Source organism: Macrobrachium nipponense, chromosome 30 (assembly GCF_015104395.2).
Source record: "Macrobrachium nipponense isolate FS-2020 chromosome 30, ASM1510439v2, whole genome shotgun sequence".
Lineage (NCBI taxonomy): Eukaryota > Metazoa > Arthropoda > Malacostraca > Decapoda > Palaemonidae > Macrobrachium > Macrobrachium nipponense.
The window spans coordinates 17,584,053-17,604,100 of NC_087218.1; the positions used below are offsets into that span (position 1 = coordinate 17,584,053).

The 20,048-nt window shown below is 34.7% G+C and overlaps 2 protein-coding genes across 3 annotated transcripts in view; one reads left to right on the top strand and one right to left on the bottom strand.

Annotated features, from left to right (window-relative positions):
- The first annotated feature begins 4,525 nt into the window (after window positions 1–4,525).
- LOC135202337 (uncharacterized) lies at window positions 4,526–13,042 on the top strand. 2 transcript variants are annotated; one of them, XM_064231686.1, is made up of 2 exons: window positions 4,526–4,909; window positions 12,088–13,042. In XM_064231686.1, the coding sequence occupies exons 1-2, from the start codon at window positions 4,828–4,830 to the stop codon at window positions 12,606–12,608; spliced, it is 603 nt and encodes a 200-aa protein (XP_064087756.1). In that variant the 5' UTR covers window positions 4,526–4,827; the 3' UTR covers window positions 12,609–13,042. The 2 variants fall into 2 exon arrangements, with proteins under 2 accessions (XP_064087756.1, XP_064087755.1); XM_064231685.1 differs by lacking the exon at window positions 4,526–4,909 and adding an exon at window positions 6,029–7,092.
- A 6,199-nt stretch (window positions 13,043–19,241) lies between these two features.
- Window positions 19,242–20,048, bottom strand: part of LOC135202339 (uncharacterized) — a 93,253-nt gene continuing 92,446 nt past the window's right edge. Inside the window, exon 28 of the mRNA XM_064231688.1 lies at window positions 19,242–19,365. Within this exon, the coding sequence (XP_064087758.1) occupies window positions 19,361–19,365 (5 nt within the window). The 3' untranslated portion in view covers window positions 19,242–19,360. The remainder of the gene's footprint in view (window positions 19,366–20,048) is intronic.

Genomic DNA, 20,048 nt, shown 5'->3' on the forward strand with positions numbered 1-20,048 from the left:
GGTGGGGAGGTAGGGTGAAACCCCAGTATAAACAATCTTAGGGGTCCCCTCTATAACCCTGCCAAGTTTCATGCCCATCAGACCAGCCGTTTGCCCGTGATTGAATGACAGACGGACGGACAGACATAACGTCCATTATGGCAAATTATATAAATTGAATGTATTTAGATAAAGCGCAGATGCCCTAACAAGAACAACCCAATAAATATCGCAAATACTGAACTGGGCTTAATATGACTGAACAGCCTTTAATTTAACAAGTTGAGAGTGACGTCACAGATACGTTCACTTCAGTGGATATTACCATGATAAAATTACCACCACCTCACCACTACAAGTTCATACAGAATCTTCATACAAGTTCATACAGAATCTTTATACAGTTCTGTAAGTGCGCTGTAATTCTCATACGTGTAACGTGCCCGTACAAATATGCACACACATACCAAATAAGTCAAGACGCCGTGGAGACATACCTAAGTATATATGCTGAAAATACATTGCGCAGGCGGAAGGTCATCAGCCTCATCCCAAAAATACTTGCTGGAAACCGAACTGGTAATGCCGTCTGGCGCTACATCTCCTAAGGCAGTTTCTCGACCTTTTTACTTCGGGGCGCATCTATGGATGAACAGAAACTTTGGGGCGCACCTATGATTTTAATATGGACAAAATACTTATGAAATTTGAATTTATTGTGAAGTTTCAGAAACTTTGGATTGCTGGTACGGTAATACTTTCTTCCTGAGACGATATTTTTCTTTTTTGTGCATAGAGCTCAAGCATATTTTACAATATGTGTTTTTATATGCTACATATTTTTATTTTATAATAATAATAATAATAATAATAATAATAATAATAATAATATAATAATAATAATAATAATAATAATTATGATTAGTATTATTATTATTTGTAGTAGTAGTAGCAGTAATAGGAAAATAATAGATATGTATTCTAAAATAACCATTTATTTTTTAGATATTACATTTTGCATTAAGTATCCTAATGTGAAACCTGTGCTTGATGAGAATTAGCAATTTTGTGAATGTTAGGCCTTATATGTGATAAACGAACTCTCAACTCTTCATCAATAGATTTGATTTTTTATCTATTTTTATATTTAATGTTAGTTACTACAGAAAATCCTTGTTCACAAAGATAAGATGTGGAAAACTGCAATAAAACCATTAATGCCTTGTTAGCTATTGAAGGATATTCTTCTTTAACTGAAATCCAGAACTGATCGATGGTCACCTCTTTATGCTTGATCTTTAATCCCGATCAGTAGATATAGCGGCCAGCTCTTCCTCTTTTGTTAACGAAAAGCCAACGTCCTCGGTAGAAATATCAATGAAAGTGTTGCGAATCCAGTCGTACTGCTCGGTGTTTATTGAGGGAAAGTAATAATTCAGATTACCTTCCAGAGTCGCTAAATGATCCACTATTAAAGGAATTAAATCGTCTGAAAAGCCTTTTCTCAGCAAAGGAAACATTTTCAAACAGCCTGAACTTGCTTTTCTTTTCCAAATCACTATTTTTTTATGGAATGCTTTGATTCTGTCGTTAGATGAGAGAAGATTTTCATTTCCACTTTGCATAGACATGTTCAGATTATTCAAGTGTTGAAACATATCAGTCAGATATTCCAATTTTGATGTCCAAAACTCACATTCCAAAAGTCCACAAAATTTACTTTATTTTCTTTTTTTAAAAAACCAATAGTTCTTCGCAAAATTCAAGCACACGACAGAGTGCCTTTCCTCTTGGCAACCATATGTATATATATATGTAGAGAGAGAGAGAGAGATACGCACACATATATATATATATATATATATATATATTATATATATATATATAGATAATATATAAATGTATGTATATATATGTATAGTATATATATATATATATAAATATATAAATGTATATATTCCGATATTTAAATGCATATGGTAAGAAATGATTGCTTTCTCAATCAGAGACAAAATACAACTGATCCCTCTTAATATTCAGTCCTAAAGGCCTGTTCACACTAACATTGTTTGCAACCTGTTTTAAAAACTGTAAATATGTACATGTGTATATACACATACCTGTGTGCAATATGCATATATACAAAATATATATTTACGTATGTATAAATTTATATATATGTATGTATTTAAATATGTATGAGTATGTATTTATATACATATACAAGTGTATATATATATATATATATATATATATATATATATTCATAGAATATACATTATGCATGTGTATCTATACATATACAGACCGAAACATTAAATGTTTTCCATTCTAGATGGGAAACACATATACAGCAAGAAATATTTGCAAACAGCTTGCAAAAGTTGTTTCCAAACAATGTTTCCTAGTGTTGACAGGCCTTAACGGGCACAAAAAACAACACTACTTGGGCTTGAGTGTTGCATGATAACGGCCTTATTTGTCAACAAAATCTCTCCTCTCGTCTCTCTCCCCCTCTCGATCTCCTCTCCTCTCTCTCTCCTCTCTCTCTCTCTCGTGTTTTTGCAAACTTTGAAATCCTTCAGCTACTTTCTTAAGTCGATTCATATAAAATCAATGTCTATTTTCACGACAATGATTACTTAAAAACAGCCTTACTTTGTAATAAGTTTCCCGTACATTTCCTTATACGTTTTAATTCATCGTAGCGCGCTATACGTTCGTGGATTTTTTTTAATACTACATACGTATTTTGGGAATTGGTATTCGTGCTGTTAAGTTTTCCCGGCCAATAGAAATCCGAGTCGGCGTCTTGAGAGCTTCCCATTGTCTACGCATCAAGCACCGAAAACGTTCTGCTCAGCTGTGTCTTCCCTTTAAATAACTGAGGGTATACCTTTCTACTGCATGCTGCAACACACTCTACTCTGTTAACCGGCTTTGTAGAGACGTGACGATCGCTCTTCAGTTACAAGTTTTATCAACGTTATCTCTTGTTACTGTTCGCATTCTCGGAACACAAGGACAGGGTACGAGAATGGACAAGCTAATCTTACCCTCATACGACCCACCATTGGATTTATTCGACGAAAGTCTTGCTGCTATCTTCCTAGATGCAGGTACGTGGTTACTTCCTTTTCGTAACTTCAGCGGTTAAGGAAAGCCTTCGGTTCTCTTTACGACTAAAGAACTGAAGGGAGTTGAAGAACTCCTGCCTACAGCACCTCGTAAAAATACTTCTCTACGGGTTGCTGTAGAAGTTCTTCTGGTGCAGTCAACGAACGGTATTTGCTAGCAGGGCGGAGCATGATAAAGTCGTCTGCTAAGCATTATAATAAATATAAGTGTGGTTGAACAGAATGAACGCACACACGCAAAAATTAGCTAACGTCTGTATTAATAAACAATCCTTATCCTCAGCGGCCACACTGCGCATATTACATTTGGGTGAAATACGTATCGAGGTACATTACATGCGACGCAAAGGGGCGGTCCACACACACACACCATATTTTTAGACCAATACGTTTCGCTGCGCGTTTGGGAGCAAATAGCCAAGCAGTGCTTGCAAGGAGTCACAGCAGCTCGTTTTCAAGACCAACTGAAGACAGTGGTGTTATCCGCACACACTATCTTTTTACTTACTTAAATTTATATGTATATATATGTAGAGAGAGAGAGAGATACGCACACATATATATTATATATATGTATATATATATAAATGTATGTATATATATGTATATATATAATATATCTATATATATATAAATGTATATATTCCGATATTTAAATGCATATGGTATGAAATGATTGCTTTTCTCAAATCAGAGACAAAATACAACTGATCCCTCTTAATATTCAGTCCTAAAGGCCTGTTCACACTAACATTGTTTGCAACCTGTTTTAAAAACAATGTAAATATGTACATATGTATATACACATACCTGTGTGCATATGCATATATACAAATATATATTTACGTATGTATAAATTTATATATATGTATGTATTTAAATATGTATGAGTATGTATTTATATACATATACAAGTGTATATCTATTTATATATATATATATATATATATATATGATATATATATATGCATACATTATGCATGTGTATCTATACATATACAGACCGAAACATTAAATGTTTTCCATTCTAGATGGGAAACACATATACAGCAAGAAATATTTGCAAACAGCTTGCAAAAGTTGTTTCCAAACAATGTTTCCTAGTGTTGACAGGCCTTAACGGGCACAAACAACACTACTTGGGCTTGAGTGTTGCATGATAACGGCCTTATTTGACAACAAAAATCTCTCTCTCTCTCTCTCTCTCTCTCTCTCTCTCTCTCTCTCGTGTTTTTTGCAAACTTTTGAAATCCTTCACGCTACTTTCTTAAGTCGATTCATATAAAATCAATGTCTATTTTCACGACAATGATTACTTAAAAACAGCCTTACTTTGTAATAAGTTTCCCGTACATTTCCTTATACGTTTTAATTCATCGTAGCGCGCTATACGTTCGTGGATTTTTTTTAATACTACATACGTATTTTGGGAATTGGTATTCGTGCTGTTAAGTTTTCCCGGCCAATAGAAATCCGAGTCGGCGTCTTGAGAGCTTCCCATTGTCTACGCATCAAGCACCGAAAACGTTCTGCTCAGCTGTGTCTTCCCTTTAAATAACTGAGGGTATACCTTTCTACTGCATGCTGCAACACACTCTACTCTGTTAACCGGCTTTGTAGAGACGTGACGATCGCTCTTCAGTTACAAGTTTTATCAACGTTATCTCTTGTTACTGTTCGCATTCTCGGAACACAAGGACAGGGTACGAGAATGGACAAGCTAATCTTACCCTCATACGACCCACCATTGGATTTATTCGACGAAAGTCTTGCTGCTATCTTCCTAGATGCAGGTACGTGGTTACTTCTTTTTTCGTAACTTCAGCGGTTAAGGAAAGCCTTCGGTTCTCTTTACGACTAAAGAACTGAAGGGAGTTGAAGAACTCCTGCCTACAGCACCTCGTAAAAATACTTCTCTACGGGTTGCTGTAGAAGTTCTTCTGGTGCAGTCAACGAACGGTATTTGCTAGCAGGGCGGAGCATGATAAAGTCGTCTGTCTAAGCATTATAATAAATATAAGTGTGGTTGAACAGAATGAACGCACACAGACGCAAAAACTTAGCTAACGTCTGTATTAATAAACAATCCTATCCTCAGCGGCCACACCGAGCATATTACATTTGGGTGAAATACGTATCGAGGTACATTACATGCGACGCAAAGGGGCGGTCCACACACACACACCATATTTTTAGACCAATACGTTTCGCTGCGCGTTTGGGAGCAAAAAGCCAAGCTGTGCTTGCATGGAGTCACAGCAACTCGTTCATCAGTTCGTAATTTTAAAATCAGGAAATGACATCGTTCAAGACCAACTGAAGTCAGTGGTGTTATCCGCACACACTATCTTTTTACTTATTTATATTTATATGTATATATATAGAGAGAGAGAGAGATACCCACACATATATATTATATATATATATATATATGTATGTATATATATATATATATATATATATATATATATATATATATATAATATATGTATATATTCCGATATTTAAATGCATGTGGTAACAAATTATTGCTTTTCTCAAAACAGAGACAAAATAAAACTGATCCCTCTTAATATTCAGTCCTAAAGCCCTGTTCACACTAGCAAACATTGTTTGCAAACTGTTTTAAAAACAATGTAAATGTGTGCATGTACATATGTATATGCACATACCTGTGTGCATATGCATATATACAAATACATAAGTACGTATGTATAAATTTATATAAATGTATTTATTTAAATATGTATAAATATGTATTTATATACACATACAAGTGATATATATATATATATATATATATATATATATATATATATATATATATATATATATAGTATATACATACATTATGCATGTGTATCTATACATATACAGACCGAAACATTAAATGTTTTCCATTCTGGATGGGAAACACATATACAGCAAGAAATATTTGCAAACAGCTTGCAAAATTTGTTTCCAAAAATTTTTTCCTTGTGTTTACAGGCCTTAACGGGCACAAACAACACTACTGGGGCTTGAGTGTTTCATGATAACGGCCTTATTTTACACACACACAAACTCTCTCTCTCTCTCTCTCTCTCTCTCTCTCTCTCTCTCTCTCTCTCTCATGTTTTTGCAAACTTTTAAATCCTTCAGCTACTTTCTTAAGTCGATTCATATAAAATTAATGTCTATTTTCACGACAATGATTACTTTAAAACAGCACATTTCCTCATACGTTTTCATATCCATCGCAGCGCGCTATGCGTTCGTGGATTTTTTTTTATAACAACATACGTATTTCGGGAATTGGTATTCGTGCTGTTAAGTTTTCCCGGCCAATAGAAATTCGAGCAGTCATCTTGAGAGCGCTTCCCTTTGGCCACTCCCAGTGACACCGAGAATCGAATACGTTTTCCCGAGCCTAGATATACGTATGCAAGAGAACAGGAGCGCCTGAGAGCCAGTGTTGCCAACCGTGGGGTAATTACCCCATGCATAGGGTAATTCAGCCTCAAATCTGGGTCTGCAGGGTAACGGGGTAATGTCACGAAATCTGAGCAAAATGTAGTAGCGTAATTTTAAGATGCTTGTTTTGTATTTTATTGAAAAGTAACCAATGAGCAACAAGTTTATTAATATTTATATCTCAAGGCCGGGGGTAGGGTACAATGACAGCAAAAGTAGGGTAATTTCAGTGCCTAGGTAGGTTAAGGAGCTCTTAGATGGTTGGCAACACTGCACTGCAGTGAGAGCGGCTCAGCGGGAACGCTTCAGTCAGCTAGAAGGCTTTCTGGAGGTATGACCAACGCTTTTCTGTGTTATATACAAGCTTTGCCAAGGTTATTCTTTGTTGTTGTTCTCATTCTCGGAAAGCAAAAGCAGCGCACGTCGGAAGATAACTTAAGATCCCCGTTGGATTTGTCTGACTATACGATATCAGCACCTTTCGACGGATCTCTGAAATTGATACTGAGCGAGATGGCAGCACGTAAGTTCTATGCCTTTCTTCGTGGTCACATTCAGTTAAAGATTCATTTATAGATTTAGATTCAGTTACACACTTAGTTTTTCGTAACTTCAGAAAGATTTACGTGGCTAAGGGAAGATTTCCATTTTTATTACGACAGGAATATTTTTACGGGCTGATGTTGCAGTTTTTCAGTCTCAGTGAACGAGCGGAGTTTTACGTCTGGTAAGCTAATGAATATCTTCTTTACCACCGTTATTTTCCCTTCATTTAAGGGTTCGGTTACCTGTTGCGCTTTAAAACATCAGGCATGGTTTACTGTGTGGCTAAGGGGTTTTTACGACCGCCATGCCCTTGCTGCCATCAACCAGTTATAGGCGGTGGGCCTATAGCCTTTGACTAAAAAGTCTACTTGCAAGGCAGCAGTTTCCACAGTTATTTGCGGTGTGCCTAGCCTTTTACTCAAACGGAAGACTACAAGGCAGCAGTCTGGTTTGTTTGTTTGTATGGTGTCTTTCCGTTACATGGAACCAGTGGTTATTTTGCAACAGGACCAACGGCTTTACGTGACTTCCGAACCACGTCGAGAGTGAACTTCCATCACCAGAAATACACATCTCTAACCCCTCAGTGAAATACCCAAAAATCGAACTTGCGGCCACCAAGGTGGCACGCCAACACTGTACCGACCACACCACTGAGACGCAAAAGGCAGCTCTGATAAAATAATGAATATACGTGTACTTACAGAGAATGAGCGAATGTTCGACCGCGCGCACACTGACGGACACTACAGATTTCATAAGATTTCTCATCGATTTTTTTTATGCCCTTGTAGCAAGCCATATACAGTTAATTCGTTCCCTTTCGGTTTGTTTTTTCCTTTTTTTAAAATTCTCAAACTATAAATGAGGGTTTTGTTGTGCTCTATTCTGTACTAATATGTAGAGCATAGGTGAGTATATATATATATATATATATTATATTATATATATATATATAGATATTTAATATATATATAAAAACTTGTAAGATTTTCGACTCTTTTGTGAGCTTCAGTTTTCTAATGAAGAGGACAGCGCGAAGACTGGCGATCATTTCTTCTTTTTATTGACACCTACGTTTCGGGAATCCTTTCCCATCTTCAGGGCTATTAATAGAATTAATTTTTACAATATTAAAAAGTATGCTAAAATAACCTAATAATTATAAGAAATATAGTTTGTCATTAAGCTAAAAGAAAAAGAAAAACTACAAAGTGACTTTAAACTAAAAGTAAATTAAAACATTGAATAATTTAGTAAAATAACACATCGAAAAGCAAAACGAAAAATAAAATTTGAAAAAATCAACAAAGACACCATTCTGCCAGACTTACTTTTAAGAGGATTGGTTGTTAACTGATGGAAAATAGCATAGTCAAAAGGCGATGTTGGAGGAATCAAAAACAACGGGGGGAGAGAGAGAGAATGTGAGTAATGGGCAGTTAACCAATATGTAACGGTGTGGAGGTAGTTTGGTTGTTTAAAGTAGGAAACAGTTTCTTGATGTAAAGAGATTCTAAAAGAGCGAAAGACAATCAGCAGTTTGACAGTTTTGAAATTATTGTACATAACGTCAGTTTTGCATGAATTTGCATGGTTCCTTATGGCCGAAAATTCTTTTGATTTTAAAATGCAGCCAGTGCGATAACTGACACCTCTATGGGAATCGATGCGGACTTTCAGAAAGCGTCGGGTAGATCCGACGTAATTTCCAAAGTTACATTTTGGATAAGTATACTCATACACAACGAAAGAACGCATCAACTCAGGAAGAGTGTCTTTGAATTGAAAAAGTCTGCCTATTGTTAAAGGGTTGTTGAACACAAATTTGAAATGGACATAAGGGTACAAAGTCCTTAGCGCTGTTGTCAGTTCACGTCTAAAGGTTGCATTTTTTACAAATGGCAATGAAAAATACATTTATTTCTTCGGAACTTGAGGACACAATAAACTGGGCTGATATATATTGTTTAAAAACTTTTTTACAATTTTGTCAAAGAGGTCAGAAGGATAACAGTTATTCTTAAAAAATACTTTAAGAAAGGCTATTTCATTATGAAAACTATTCCAATCTGAACACAGGGAATAGGCTCTGAATAAAAGTGTCTTTGCCGAATTCAGCTTAAATGCCTAATAGACCACTCACACCGATTTTAGCGGCTTATAATTCACCGAATTACCCCATAGCCAAATTCCTAGTTCCTCTCCTTAGTAACCTTACAAACAACAGTTTACACTTCAGAATTCCGCCAAATTCATTACTGAAATTCTTGAACAAGATAGTAATGCGTTCATGGTCAGTTTCGATGTTGAGTCGTTGTTTACAAACGTGCCCCTTAAGGAAACAATAGAAATTATACTTAAGAAGCTTTTCCCTACAGAAACTGCTGTATTCAATAGTTTTGATTTAAATAGTTTTAGAAGCCTACTAGAGCTTGCAGTGATTGATACCCATTTTGTCTTTAACAAAAAGTTGTATAAACAGGTTGATGGTATGGCAATGGGGTCACCACTGGGTCCTACATTCGCTAATATGTTTGTGCCACTTAGAAGAATTGTTTCTTAGACAATGTCCAGAGTTATTTCGGCCTATTTTTTTATAGAAGATTCATAGATGACACGTTTTTATTGTTTAAAGAAAAAATCCCATGCTGATATGTTTTTAGAGTTTGTCAACACTTTTCATCAAAATATTAGGTTTACAATGGAAGTGGAATCAAATAATCATCTACCTTTCTTGGACATAAATATTTTACGTTTTAATGGGAGATTTCTCACAGGTATTTTTAGGAAAAAGACGTACACGGGTTTCTGGGAGTTTTTCCTTCTTTCAACCCTTTTTTTTTAGTAACTGTTCTATGACATTTAAGCTGAATTCGGCAAACACACTTTTATTCAGAGCCTATTCCCTGTGTTCAGATTGGAATAGTTTTCAATTTTGTAAAAAAGTTTTTAAACAATATATATCAGCCCAGTATATTGTCTCCTCAAGTTCCGAAGAAATTAATGTATTTTTCATTACCATTTGTAAAAAATGCAGCCATTTCAAATTTGTGTTCAACAACCCTTTAACAATAGGCAGACTTTTTAAATTCAAAGACACCCTTCCGGAGTTGATGCAGTCTTTCGTTGTGTATGAGTATACTTATCCAAAATGTAATTTTGGAAATTACGTCGGATCCACCCGACGCTTACTGAAAGTCCGCATCGATTCCCATAGAGGTGTCAGTTATCGCACTGGCTGCATTTTAAAATCAAAAGAATTTTCTGCCATAAGGAACCATGCAAATTCATGCAAAACTGACGTTATGTATAATTTCAAAATACTCTGTCAAACTGCTGATTGTCTTTCGCTTCTTCTTTTAGAATCTCTTTACATCAAGAAACTGCCTCCTACCTTATACAACCAAATTACCTCCACACCGTTACATATTGCTTAACTGCCTATTACTCTCTCTCTCTCTCTCTCTCTCTCTCCACTCTCTCTCTCTCTCTCTTTCCCCGTTGTTTTTGATTCCTCCAACATCGCCTTTTGACTATGCTATTTTCCATCAGTTAACAACCAAACCTCTTAACAGTAAGTCTGGTAGAATGGTGTCTTTGTTTATTTTTTCAATTTTTATTTTCCGTTTTGCTTTTGGATGTGTTATTTTACTAAGTTATTCAGTGTTTTAATTTTTACTTTTAGCTTAAAGTCACTTTGTAGTTTTTTTATTTTTTCTTTTTGTTCAGCTGAATGACAAACAAAAGTATATTCTTATAATTATTTAGGTTATTTTAGCATACTTTATAATATTGTAAAAATTAATTCTACTTATAGCCCTGAAGATGGGAAAGGATTCCCGAAACGTAGGTGTCAATAAAAAGAAATGATCGCCAGTCTTCTTGCTGTCCTCTTCATTATATATATATATATATAATATTATATATATATATATATATATATATAATTATCAGTACTTACAAGTATAACATTTTTACATTCCCGAGTTAATTCAGTTTTCACAGAAAAACGGGGAAAAATTTTAAACTCTACTCCATTTAATTGTTCAGACGAAAATGTGATTGGGAGTGAAGCTAGGTAAACTTGATTTGGTTGTTAATTTGACATTGACGGGTTGTATGCACCAAAATGACCAGAATGAACGTCTTATATCTCATTTAAGTACTTTGTGATCCGAATGTTCGTAATAATAAGCTTGACTATCATAAACTTTACACACACACACACACACACGGCCGCACCTTCATTTCCTGTACACATTATGTCTTCGTGATTATTGTTACTAGTTTCTTCGTCATTTATTCTTTTGTGGAGGGTGAGACCTTGGGTGAGACGGCAAAAATGTTAAACTACTTCGGAAAGCGTTCACAGCCAGATCATGATGTAAACAGTAAACCCTGCCATCTATTGAGCAAAACGCACACTAAATGCTCCCTAACGTGAGAAGAATTATAGAAAACGGAATTGTCTAAAGAACGAGTAAAAGCGGGATCATAACAAAACTAGGGAAGTTATTCTAATTCTGCCGACAGTGTACCGCTCTTGGTAAATCTTAGGCAGATATAATCACTGCGAACGGGAGTACTTTTTAAACTGTGTATATTTTCTTTGATTGGTTACGGAAATTTATTGTGTAATGAAATCTTTTATCTACTATTAAATATTTTGTGTCATTGTTTTCTTCTCTGCTGTTCAATAAAAAAAGGTTCATTTTTTTATTCTATATATATATGTATAGTATATTTGTAACAAACTTCATTTTTGTATACTACATGTTTTCAAGTTCTTGTTGATCAGGGATTTTTCTCAACCGTAACTTGATAGTAATTTTACCTAAAGCAAAGTTCGTCTTTTTGTGTTTCTGTAATTTTTAGTTAATTTTCTTTCTTTGACATTGTTTCAACAAAATACAATGCAGTGGAAAATGATTACTATGAATTAGATGTTGGGTTTTAATTTCTCCTGCAGATTACAACACAACCAGTGCTGCTGAGTTGGCAAGTCTACTAGACTCACCCATGCCTGATCCCGGCTCAGCAGTATCTGCAGCCCCTTCAGGCAGCGCCAGTATCTCTGTGATTGCAGAGGAGAATTCGGACGACAGCCATGAGGTCGTGATTAATGTAGTGGCTACTGAAGTGGTGCCTCGAAAGAGGAAGAGAGGGCGGAGACCCAAGGCAGACGCTGGTTCGCCCACTGCTCCAGCAAAGAAGATGAAACTCTACGAGTACACCCAGCCGTTCGACGATGAGGCCAAGGAAAAGAGACGCCTGAATGCCATTAAAGCTAGGGAGCACAGGCAACTTGAAAAACGGATGAAGGAAGCTCTACGGAAAGAAATGCAGGAAGTTCAGAGCGAAGTTGCTGGTCTTAGGTCAACAATTGAAACGCTCCACATGAGCTTGGCTGAGCTGGAGGAAACAAAAAAGAAATGGCGATTTGGTATAATCGAAACAAGCAATGCACTAAAGGGTCCAAACTCAGAATAGGTCTAGCTAACAAATATAATAAGTTAAAAGAAAAAAATAAGCAAAAAGGCATAAAATATGGTTAGGTACCGGTGGACCTAACAAACTATTACAGATAAATAGATCTAGACTTAATAATGTAGAAATTTACGTAATCAATTTCAGATTTCTTATTTGATTCTATTAATTTACTTATTTTATTTTTCTTTTCTTTGACAAGCCTGAAACAACGGCGCCTTCTACCCAAAGAAGTCCATCTTTGTCATAGCATCTTTTATACTAGTACTTAAATTACGGGTCTGAAGGATGTCCTTCAGACCCTTTGACACTCAACTTCTCAAAGCACAAATCCTTCATGAAATTCTTCTTCTAACTTCACTCAAACAATTGCCTCATTTCTTACATTTCCCTTAAAATCTTTAGTGTATATTTTATCTTTCAAATATTTGACCGATTTTTTATCTGTAATTCATGACCTGCGTAGTATTTGAACATGTTTTTCATAATTCAGAAATTTGTTTCAAGATTTATATATATAACTGAATCACGAAAGTTTGGAACGTGATAAATCCATAAATAAAGGTATAAGCCACGAGGGGAAATAAACAACGTTGTTTATTTTCCCTCGTGGCTTATACCTTATATATATATATATATATATATATATATATATATATATATATATATATATATATATATATATATATATATATATATATTATATATCATATATATATATATATATATATAATATATATATATATATATATATATATATATATATATATATATATATATATATTATATATTTCATATATATATATATATATATATTATATATATATATATATATATTATATATATATATATATATATATATATATATATATATATATATATATATATATATATATATATATATATATATATGTGTGTGTGATTAAGTATTCATGCCTAAGCGTGGATGTTGTGTGCTGTCGAGTAGGAAGACTTATTTGCATTTCATTTCACGATAAGATATATTACGCATCAGTGACCTATCCAGTTATCGAGCCAGACACGTATGAAATCAGTCCTTTCACAAAATTCCATGAAACCGTCGTATAAAGCTCATTCTTTTTTCTTTCTTCCAGGAGACCAGGGTGAGGAACCTTCAGCTGCCGAAGGACGACGAAGTACGGAGTCACCGGTCTACACTAGGGTTGGCCAAATTTTACGAAAAAGCGCCTCAGCGGCGTGGTTGGTATGGTATTAGCGTCCCACCTCGGTGGTGGCGGGTTCAATTCTCGGCCATTCCATTGAGGAGTGAGAGATGTGTATTTCTGGTGATAGAAGTTCACTCTCGACGTGGTTCGGAAGTCACGTAAAGCCGTTGGTCCCGTTGCTGAATAACCACTGGTTCCATGCAACGTAAAAACACCATACAAACAAACAAATACAAAATTTTTTATCGTTACATTAACATTTTGTCGCAACAATTTAATATATATTTTAAGAAATGCATACTAAATGCATTTATATTCATTCATGCATGGAGTTCTAAAACTATTAATTTGTATGTTTCAGTAATGACAAAGATATAAACATGCCTAAAAAACATGTCAGAAAGGTACCAAAACTTCTGTGCTTCTTTTCCAGTCTGGAAAAAAACCCAAGTGGGATTTTTCAAATTGGGACATATCGATATACCTTCTTGTGCCCGAGAATATGTGGACTGATTTTCTTCTCGACTGGACTTTGGATTTTGTATGGAACTCCAAATTTATTATGTCCTTGAGCGGTGGCTCTTAGACCTAAGTACGGTTCATACTCGACAAAGATTCTCTCTCTCTCTCTCGTCCTCTCTCTCTCTCTCTCTCTCTCTCTCTCTCTCTCTCTCTAATAGTATTAACATGACACGCCGCATTATTCCGGTAATTTGAGAAATTTAAATATATAAATAGATATATTGACAGACAGACAGCTACACACGCGTGATATATACATACATATATATATTTATATATATATACCAATATATTATGTTATATAAATAATATTAATACACATATATGTAGATAAAATATATATACTATATATGTGTGTGTGTAGATACAATATATATATATATATATATATATATATATGCATATATATATATATACCAATATAATAATATCTATATATATTATATATAATATATATATATACACATATATAAAAAAGTTAAAAAGTTAGCCATAAATAATATTAACCGGGCCTGGATTATTCGGGCAATTTGAGAAATTTAGATAAATTGACATATGTATATAATATTATATATTTTATATATATATATAATATATATAATATATAATAAATATATATACATATATCTATTCTATATATATATATATTATACATACACCTTAAGTATGTCTATCTTTCTGTCAATTTATCTAAATTTCTCAAATTGCCCGAATAATCCAGGCCCGGTTAATATTATTTATGGCTAACTTCTTACCTTTTTTCAGGTACCTGAATAGTATAGCGCCTCATGATTTTACTATACGTTCTAGTCAAGGTCTCGGGGACCTAAACTTCCCATGCCTTTATTATATATTAAGTTTAACTACCGAAGACACTCGAGTGATTTGACTGTGATATTAGCAAGAATCCTCAGGATTTAGCACTCTGTGATAATCAAACATTCTGTACATAACCTCTCGTGATAATAAAACATACTGTACATATTAAGTTGCCAAAGAATCCAGATAACTTACCTTTCCCTCAAGAGGAAGTTATCAACTTCTCGAAGTACCTGAATCAGCAGCTACTTCATCTCAACTTTTTAAAGTTACTTTTAATTCATGTCTAAATTTCGTGTGAAGTTTTCACAGCTTGTCCATGTACCTGAAGGAGATGACAGATCTTGATAAATAAATCCGTTGATTACAGAATATCTGAGTATTTATTCCCCTACCTGAATACAAAAGCATTTGACCTAATTGTTTATTGCTGTTCTGACAAAAAGCTAATCAAAATGTTTTAACTGAAAATAAGACGTATGAAATGGAGGTCTCTGAAAAATGTAATTACAAGGAATGTTTCATTAAAGGTGATAATCATTGTCCTTCGTTATTGTTTGTGATTATTGATATGCCAGAGACTTTGCCTGTATGGAGATCAAATTAGTACTTTATAAGTACATTGCGGAAAAAGATCAATTTCGCATTGGCATGGTACTACGTAATTATTGATGCAGCTGTTTTCCCGAAGATCAGAGTAACTGAATACGATGCGAACTTCCACAGAAAAGAATGGAAGAGTACTGTAAAATGACTGCGCATTGGAAGAAATAAAAGAAGTCGATGATGTACAAATGTATAATTATAACTGGTTTAATTCAGTAATAACATGTGTTTTCCAAAAGCAAAAATCATAGGTCTAGAAACAGTCTCTTGGAAAGAGGCGATAGTCTTCATAGATTAAACCTGTTAAAATGGGTAACCGTTATCTCCACTTAAACACATATACCAACACATTCAACGGACGCTTAGCCATTGCATCCAACGAAGTGCGATCTGAAATAAAACATATTTGAAAGAAAGCTATTGATACTATGCTTAACATGCTATATTTGCGGCATAACCCATTATTCACAAGCAAAATGACTCCATCCATTGTTAATCTGAAATTCAACTCCCAAGCTTGGACATGAAGCCGGAATATCTGGCAGACTTATTCCACACGTCCCACCACACGATGGGAACATCCCTGAACCACGCCCTGCGGGTATAGATATTCCGCTTGTCCCTAGAGATACTGTCCTCAGCCTCTCTGTATGGAACGAGGTCTCTCTTGTACTGTCCGTCTGGATCCAGGTCGCTGTCGAAGTACGTTTCGGAGTCGAACTCGCTCTCCCACCCGACAACCTCGTACATTTGCTTGGGTTTCTTTTCCCCGACTGCACCGTCGCCGCCGCAAGGCTTCACCCCCACTGGGGCATAGCTGTGGGGGATATGGCATGGCAGATTGAGCAACAGGTTATGGCAATTTGGCAGGAGCCATTCCGTGGCATCTTTAAACTACTGGACACCAGGTTTAGATTCAAGCAGCAAATAACGGGAAATAAATAAATAAACAAACAAACAAACAAAATTTTCAGTGGCAATTGCGTGCAAAGTTCTGCGATGAGATTGGAACAGTCTAATAGCCTACTGACATAGCACCGAATTAGAACTTGAAGATATGAATTTGTATGTCAATGCATACAATGCATGAAATGGCACTAGTTAGATGATGACTACTTTTTTTTACATGAATGTTACAAAAAATGACAGTCTCTTAAACTCAGAGGCAACAATACCTTGACAAGGATACCCCGAAGGCTTTCTTTTAGGCCTGGATCATTTTAGAGTGCTATGTTATGACTATTATATCTCAGCCGGCAAGACAAGACCCTTAACGTAATTATAGAGCTAACTAGGAAAAAGAGAATACATGACGATATCCTTACTTCAAAATATGGTCTCTAGAGAGTCTAATCCTTGGAGCAAATACTGTACAGAACCTCCAACATATTGCAAAATTAGATACTAAACTTTCTAAAGCTTATGCGCATTATTGAATGCGGTTTATGTCAGAACAATGACCCTCCTTGGGAGTTTGTTCATAAAAAGGAAAAAAAAAATTCAACCTTTACTTTAGATCGTTTTAACGGTTCTTCACCTTTTCGTTCCCAATGCTGGGAGTCCAACCAAGGCGAGAAAATGGAGATAGACAACCAAAAAAAATAGAAGCAATAATAAAGTTTCGAGATTTTTACGGAACACGGAGCTATAATGAGATAAGTATATTTCCATACTTGGCCAAGAAGTACTACTTACATGGCTCCTCTGATCGTGTATACGAACATGGAGCTATAACGAGATAGGTATATTTCCATACTTGGCCAAGAAGTACTACTTACATGGCTCCTCTGATGGTGTATATGAGCTCATTCCTTTGGGCCACCCGAATCATGTTCCTGCGAGTTTCAACGTGGTCGCCCTGAAATGAAGATGGTCATTACATGGAGTAAAACGAGGATGAGGTGATGTTCAGACTTATCAACATATGCATGCATATACTCAAGGGCTGATTTTTTAAATTTTTATTTTAAATAAAAAAAAAAATATCAGTGATTTATTTGATTTTTTTATTTATTTGGTTTTTTATTTGTTAGAAGTTTTTTCAATCCTTTTGTTCTCCTCAAAATGTATTTTATGACAGAATTACTATTGATTTATCTTTTAGGTTTCCAGTTCTGGCCTAAAGTACTATGTACTTGTAATTGTGTTATCTTTTTATATCAAAATAAATATGCAGCGCAGTTATGCTTAAGTTTTTATTAACCTCCAAACCATATTTTTCAATCTGTTTGCTTTCAAATAAAAGAATAAAAAGCCATTATTTTTTAAATGAAAAAGTCAATGATATAATGACTTGATTAAATCAGTTTGATTTAATCATTGCCAACCCTGATATACTCTCCCTTACCTTTCCATATCCCTTCCATATCAACAGGCGCCATATTGCTTGCCAAAGGAACGCGATAAGACTGGTCACCGCCATTAAGGGTATTCTGGAAAGGATTTGTTCACGGTCTTGAAAGCTTCATAAAGAGTGTCCACTATGTTGTCTTCATGCTAACAACTAACCACAAAAAGACCTTTCTCCTCCTATCATCAGTAACGCCAGAAAACTTACAATCAATCAACAAACCTAATAGTAATTAATATACGCATATAGAAAGGAAACAATGGATGGATAAAATATTTCTCTTTATGAATTTTCTAAAAATAATAATAATAATGTTCTATAGGGTCCACAATAATACAAAGTGTAAAAAGTCCGTGTATAATTTTGAAGACTTTACAGAAAGCTTTCGAACCCTTTCCTCGGTTCATCTTCAGTCCAAAAGCATTTGGACTGAAGATGAACCCAGGGAAGGGTTCGAAAGCTTTCTGTAGTCTTCAAAATTATACACGGACTTTTTACACTTTGTATTATTGTGGACCCTTTAGAACATGATATATACTCTCGTGATAGAGAGTTTTTTCCTACAAATAATAATAATAATAATAATAATATAATAATAATAATAATAATAATAATAATAATAATAATAATAATAATAATAATAAAATAAAAGGTAAAGCATTATTATGCTAGTCTTCCGATACTGCTCAGAAAATTAAAGACATAAAAATCGGGGTTACAGCATCATGATCTTACAGATTTAAATTTTTTTTATATAAAAAAAAGCGTCCAACTTAATTTTTTTTACATAAAAAACCTTCCAACTTAATTTTTTATATAAAAAACCTTCCAACTAAATTTTCTTTTTACAAAAAAAACCTTCAACTTAATTTTTTTACATAAAAAAACCTTCCAACTTAACTATTTTACCTTAAAAAACATTCCAACTTGACTTTTTTAGCTTAAAAATCCTTCAACTGAATTTTTTTACATAAAAACCTTCCAAATTATTTTTTTTTTCATAAATAAACCTTCCAAGTTAATTTTTTTACATAAAAAACCTTCCAACTTAGTTTTTTTTTTTTTTTACATAAAAAACCTCCGAACTTAACTTTTTTACCTTATAAACACCTTCCAACTTAATTTTTTACATAAAAAAAAACTTCCAACTTACGTCCACTTCAGCATCTTCTTCCCAACGAACTGGTCCTTCTGTTTATCCCTCTGGAATGCCCAGATGGCGGCGCCTGTCAGCAGGACGGTAATCAGCATCGAACCGTATATGACAGGGTCTAGCCTGCGTGAAAAAATCAAAAATCAAATATAATATAAACAAATCTTGAGTCATAGAGTGAACACAATCCGGCCAATTGAGTCTGTCTGTCTGTCTGTCTGTCCTGTCTGTCTGTCTGTCTGTCTGTTAAAAAAAAATCTTGATTCATAGTGAACACAATCCGGCCAATTGAGTCTGTCTGTCTGTCTGTCTGTCTGTCTGTTAAAAAAAATCTTGAGTCATAGAGTGAACACACTCCGGCCAATTGAGTCTGTCTGTCTGTCTGTCTGTTTAAAAAAAATCTTGAGTCATAGAGTGAGCACACTCCGGCCAATTGAGTCTGTCTGTGAGTCTGTCTGTCTGTCTGTTAAAAAAAATCTTGAGTCATGTCTGTCTGTCTGGTGATTCATTTCTTTTTCTTAGCATCCTGGGCAAGTTTGCACCTGGGCAATTTTTCTTCTGCTCTTATTAGACATAACTTTTTCTCCCCTTTATAAGTTTTTTTTTTAGTGATCTGTGCAATTTTGTATGTCTGAACAGTTAACTCTCTCTCTCTCTCTCTCTCTCTCTCTTCTCTCTCTCTCTCTCAGATTCAGCGCGCCATCGCTGATTTTAAATCTACTAAAGTAATCGGCTTCGTGTAACTGAAATTCGGATTTTGATATCTGAAATGCGCGTTTCCCTTCATTTCATCTTTTTTTCAACAA

Excerpts from the sequence above, each read along its gene's own strand:
- LOC135202337 (XM_064231685.1), top strand. The coding sequence starts at position 6,903 with ATGACCAACGCTTTTCTGTGTTATATACAAGCTTTGCCAAGGTTATTC. Across the intron at positions 7,093-12,087 it reads ACTGAGCGAGATGGCAGCAC|ATTACAACACAACCAGTGCT; the intron begins GTAAGTTCTATG and ends TTTCTCCTGCAG.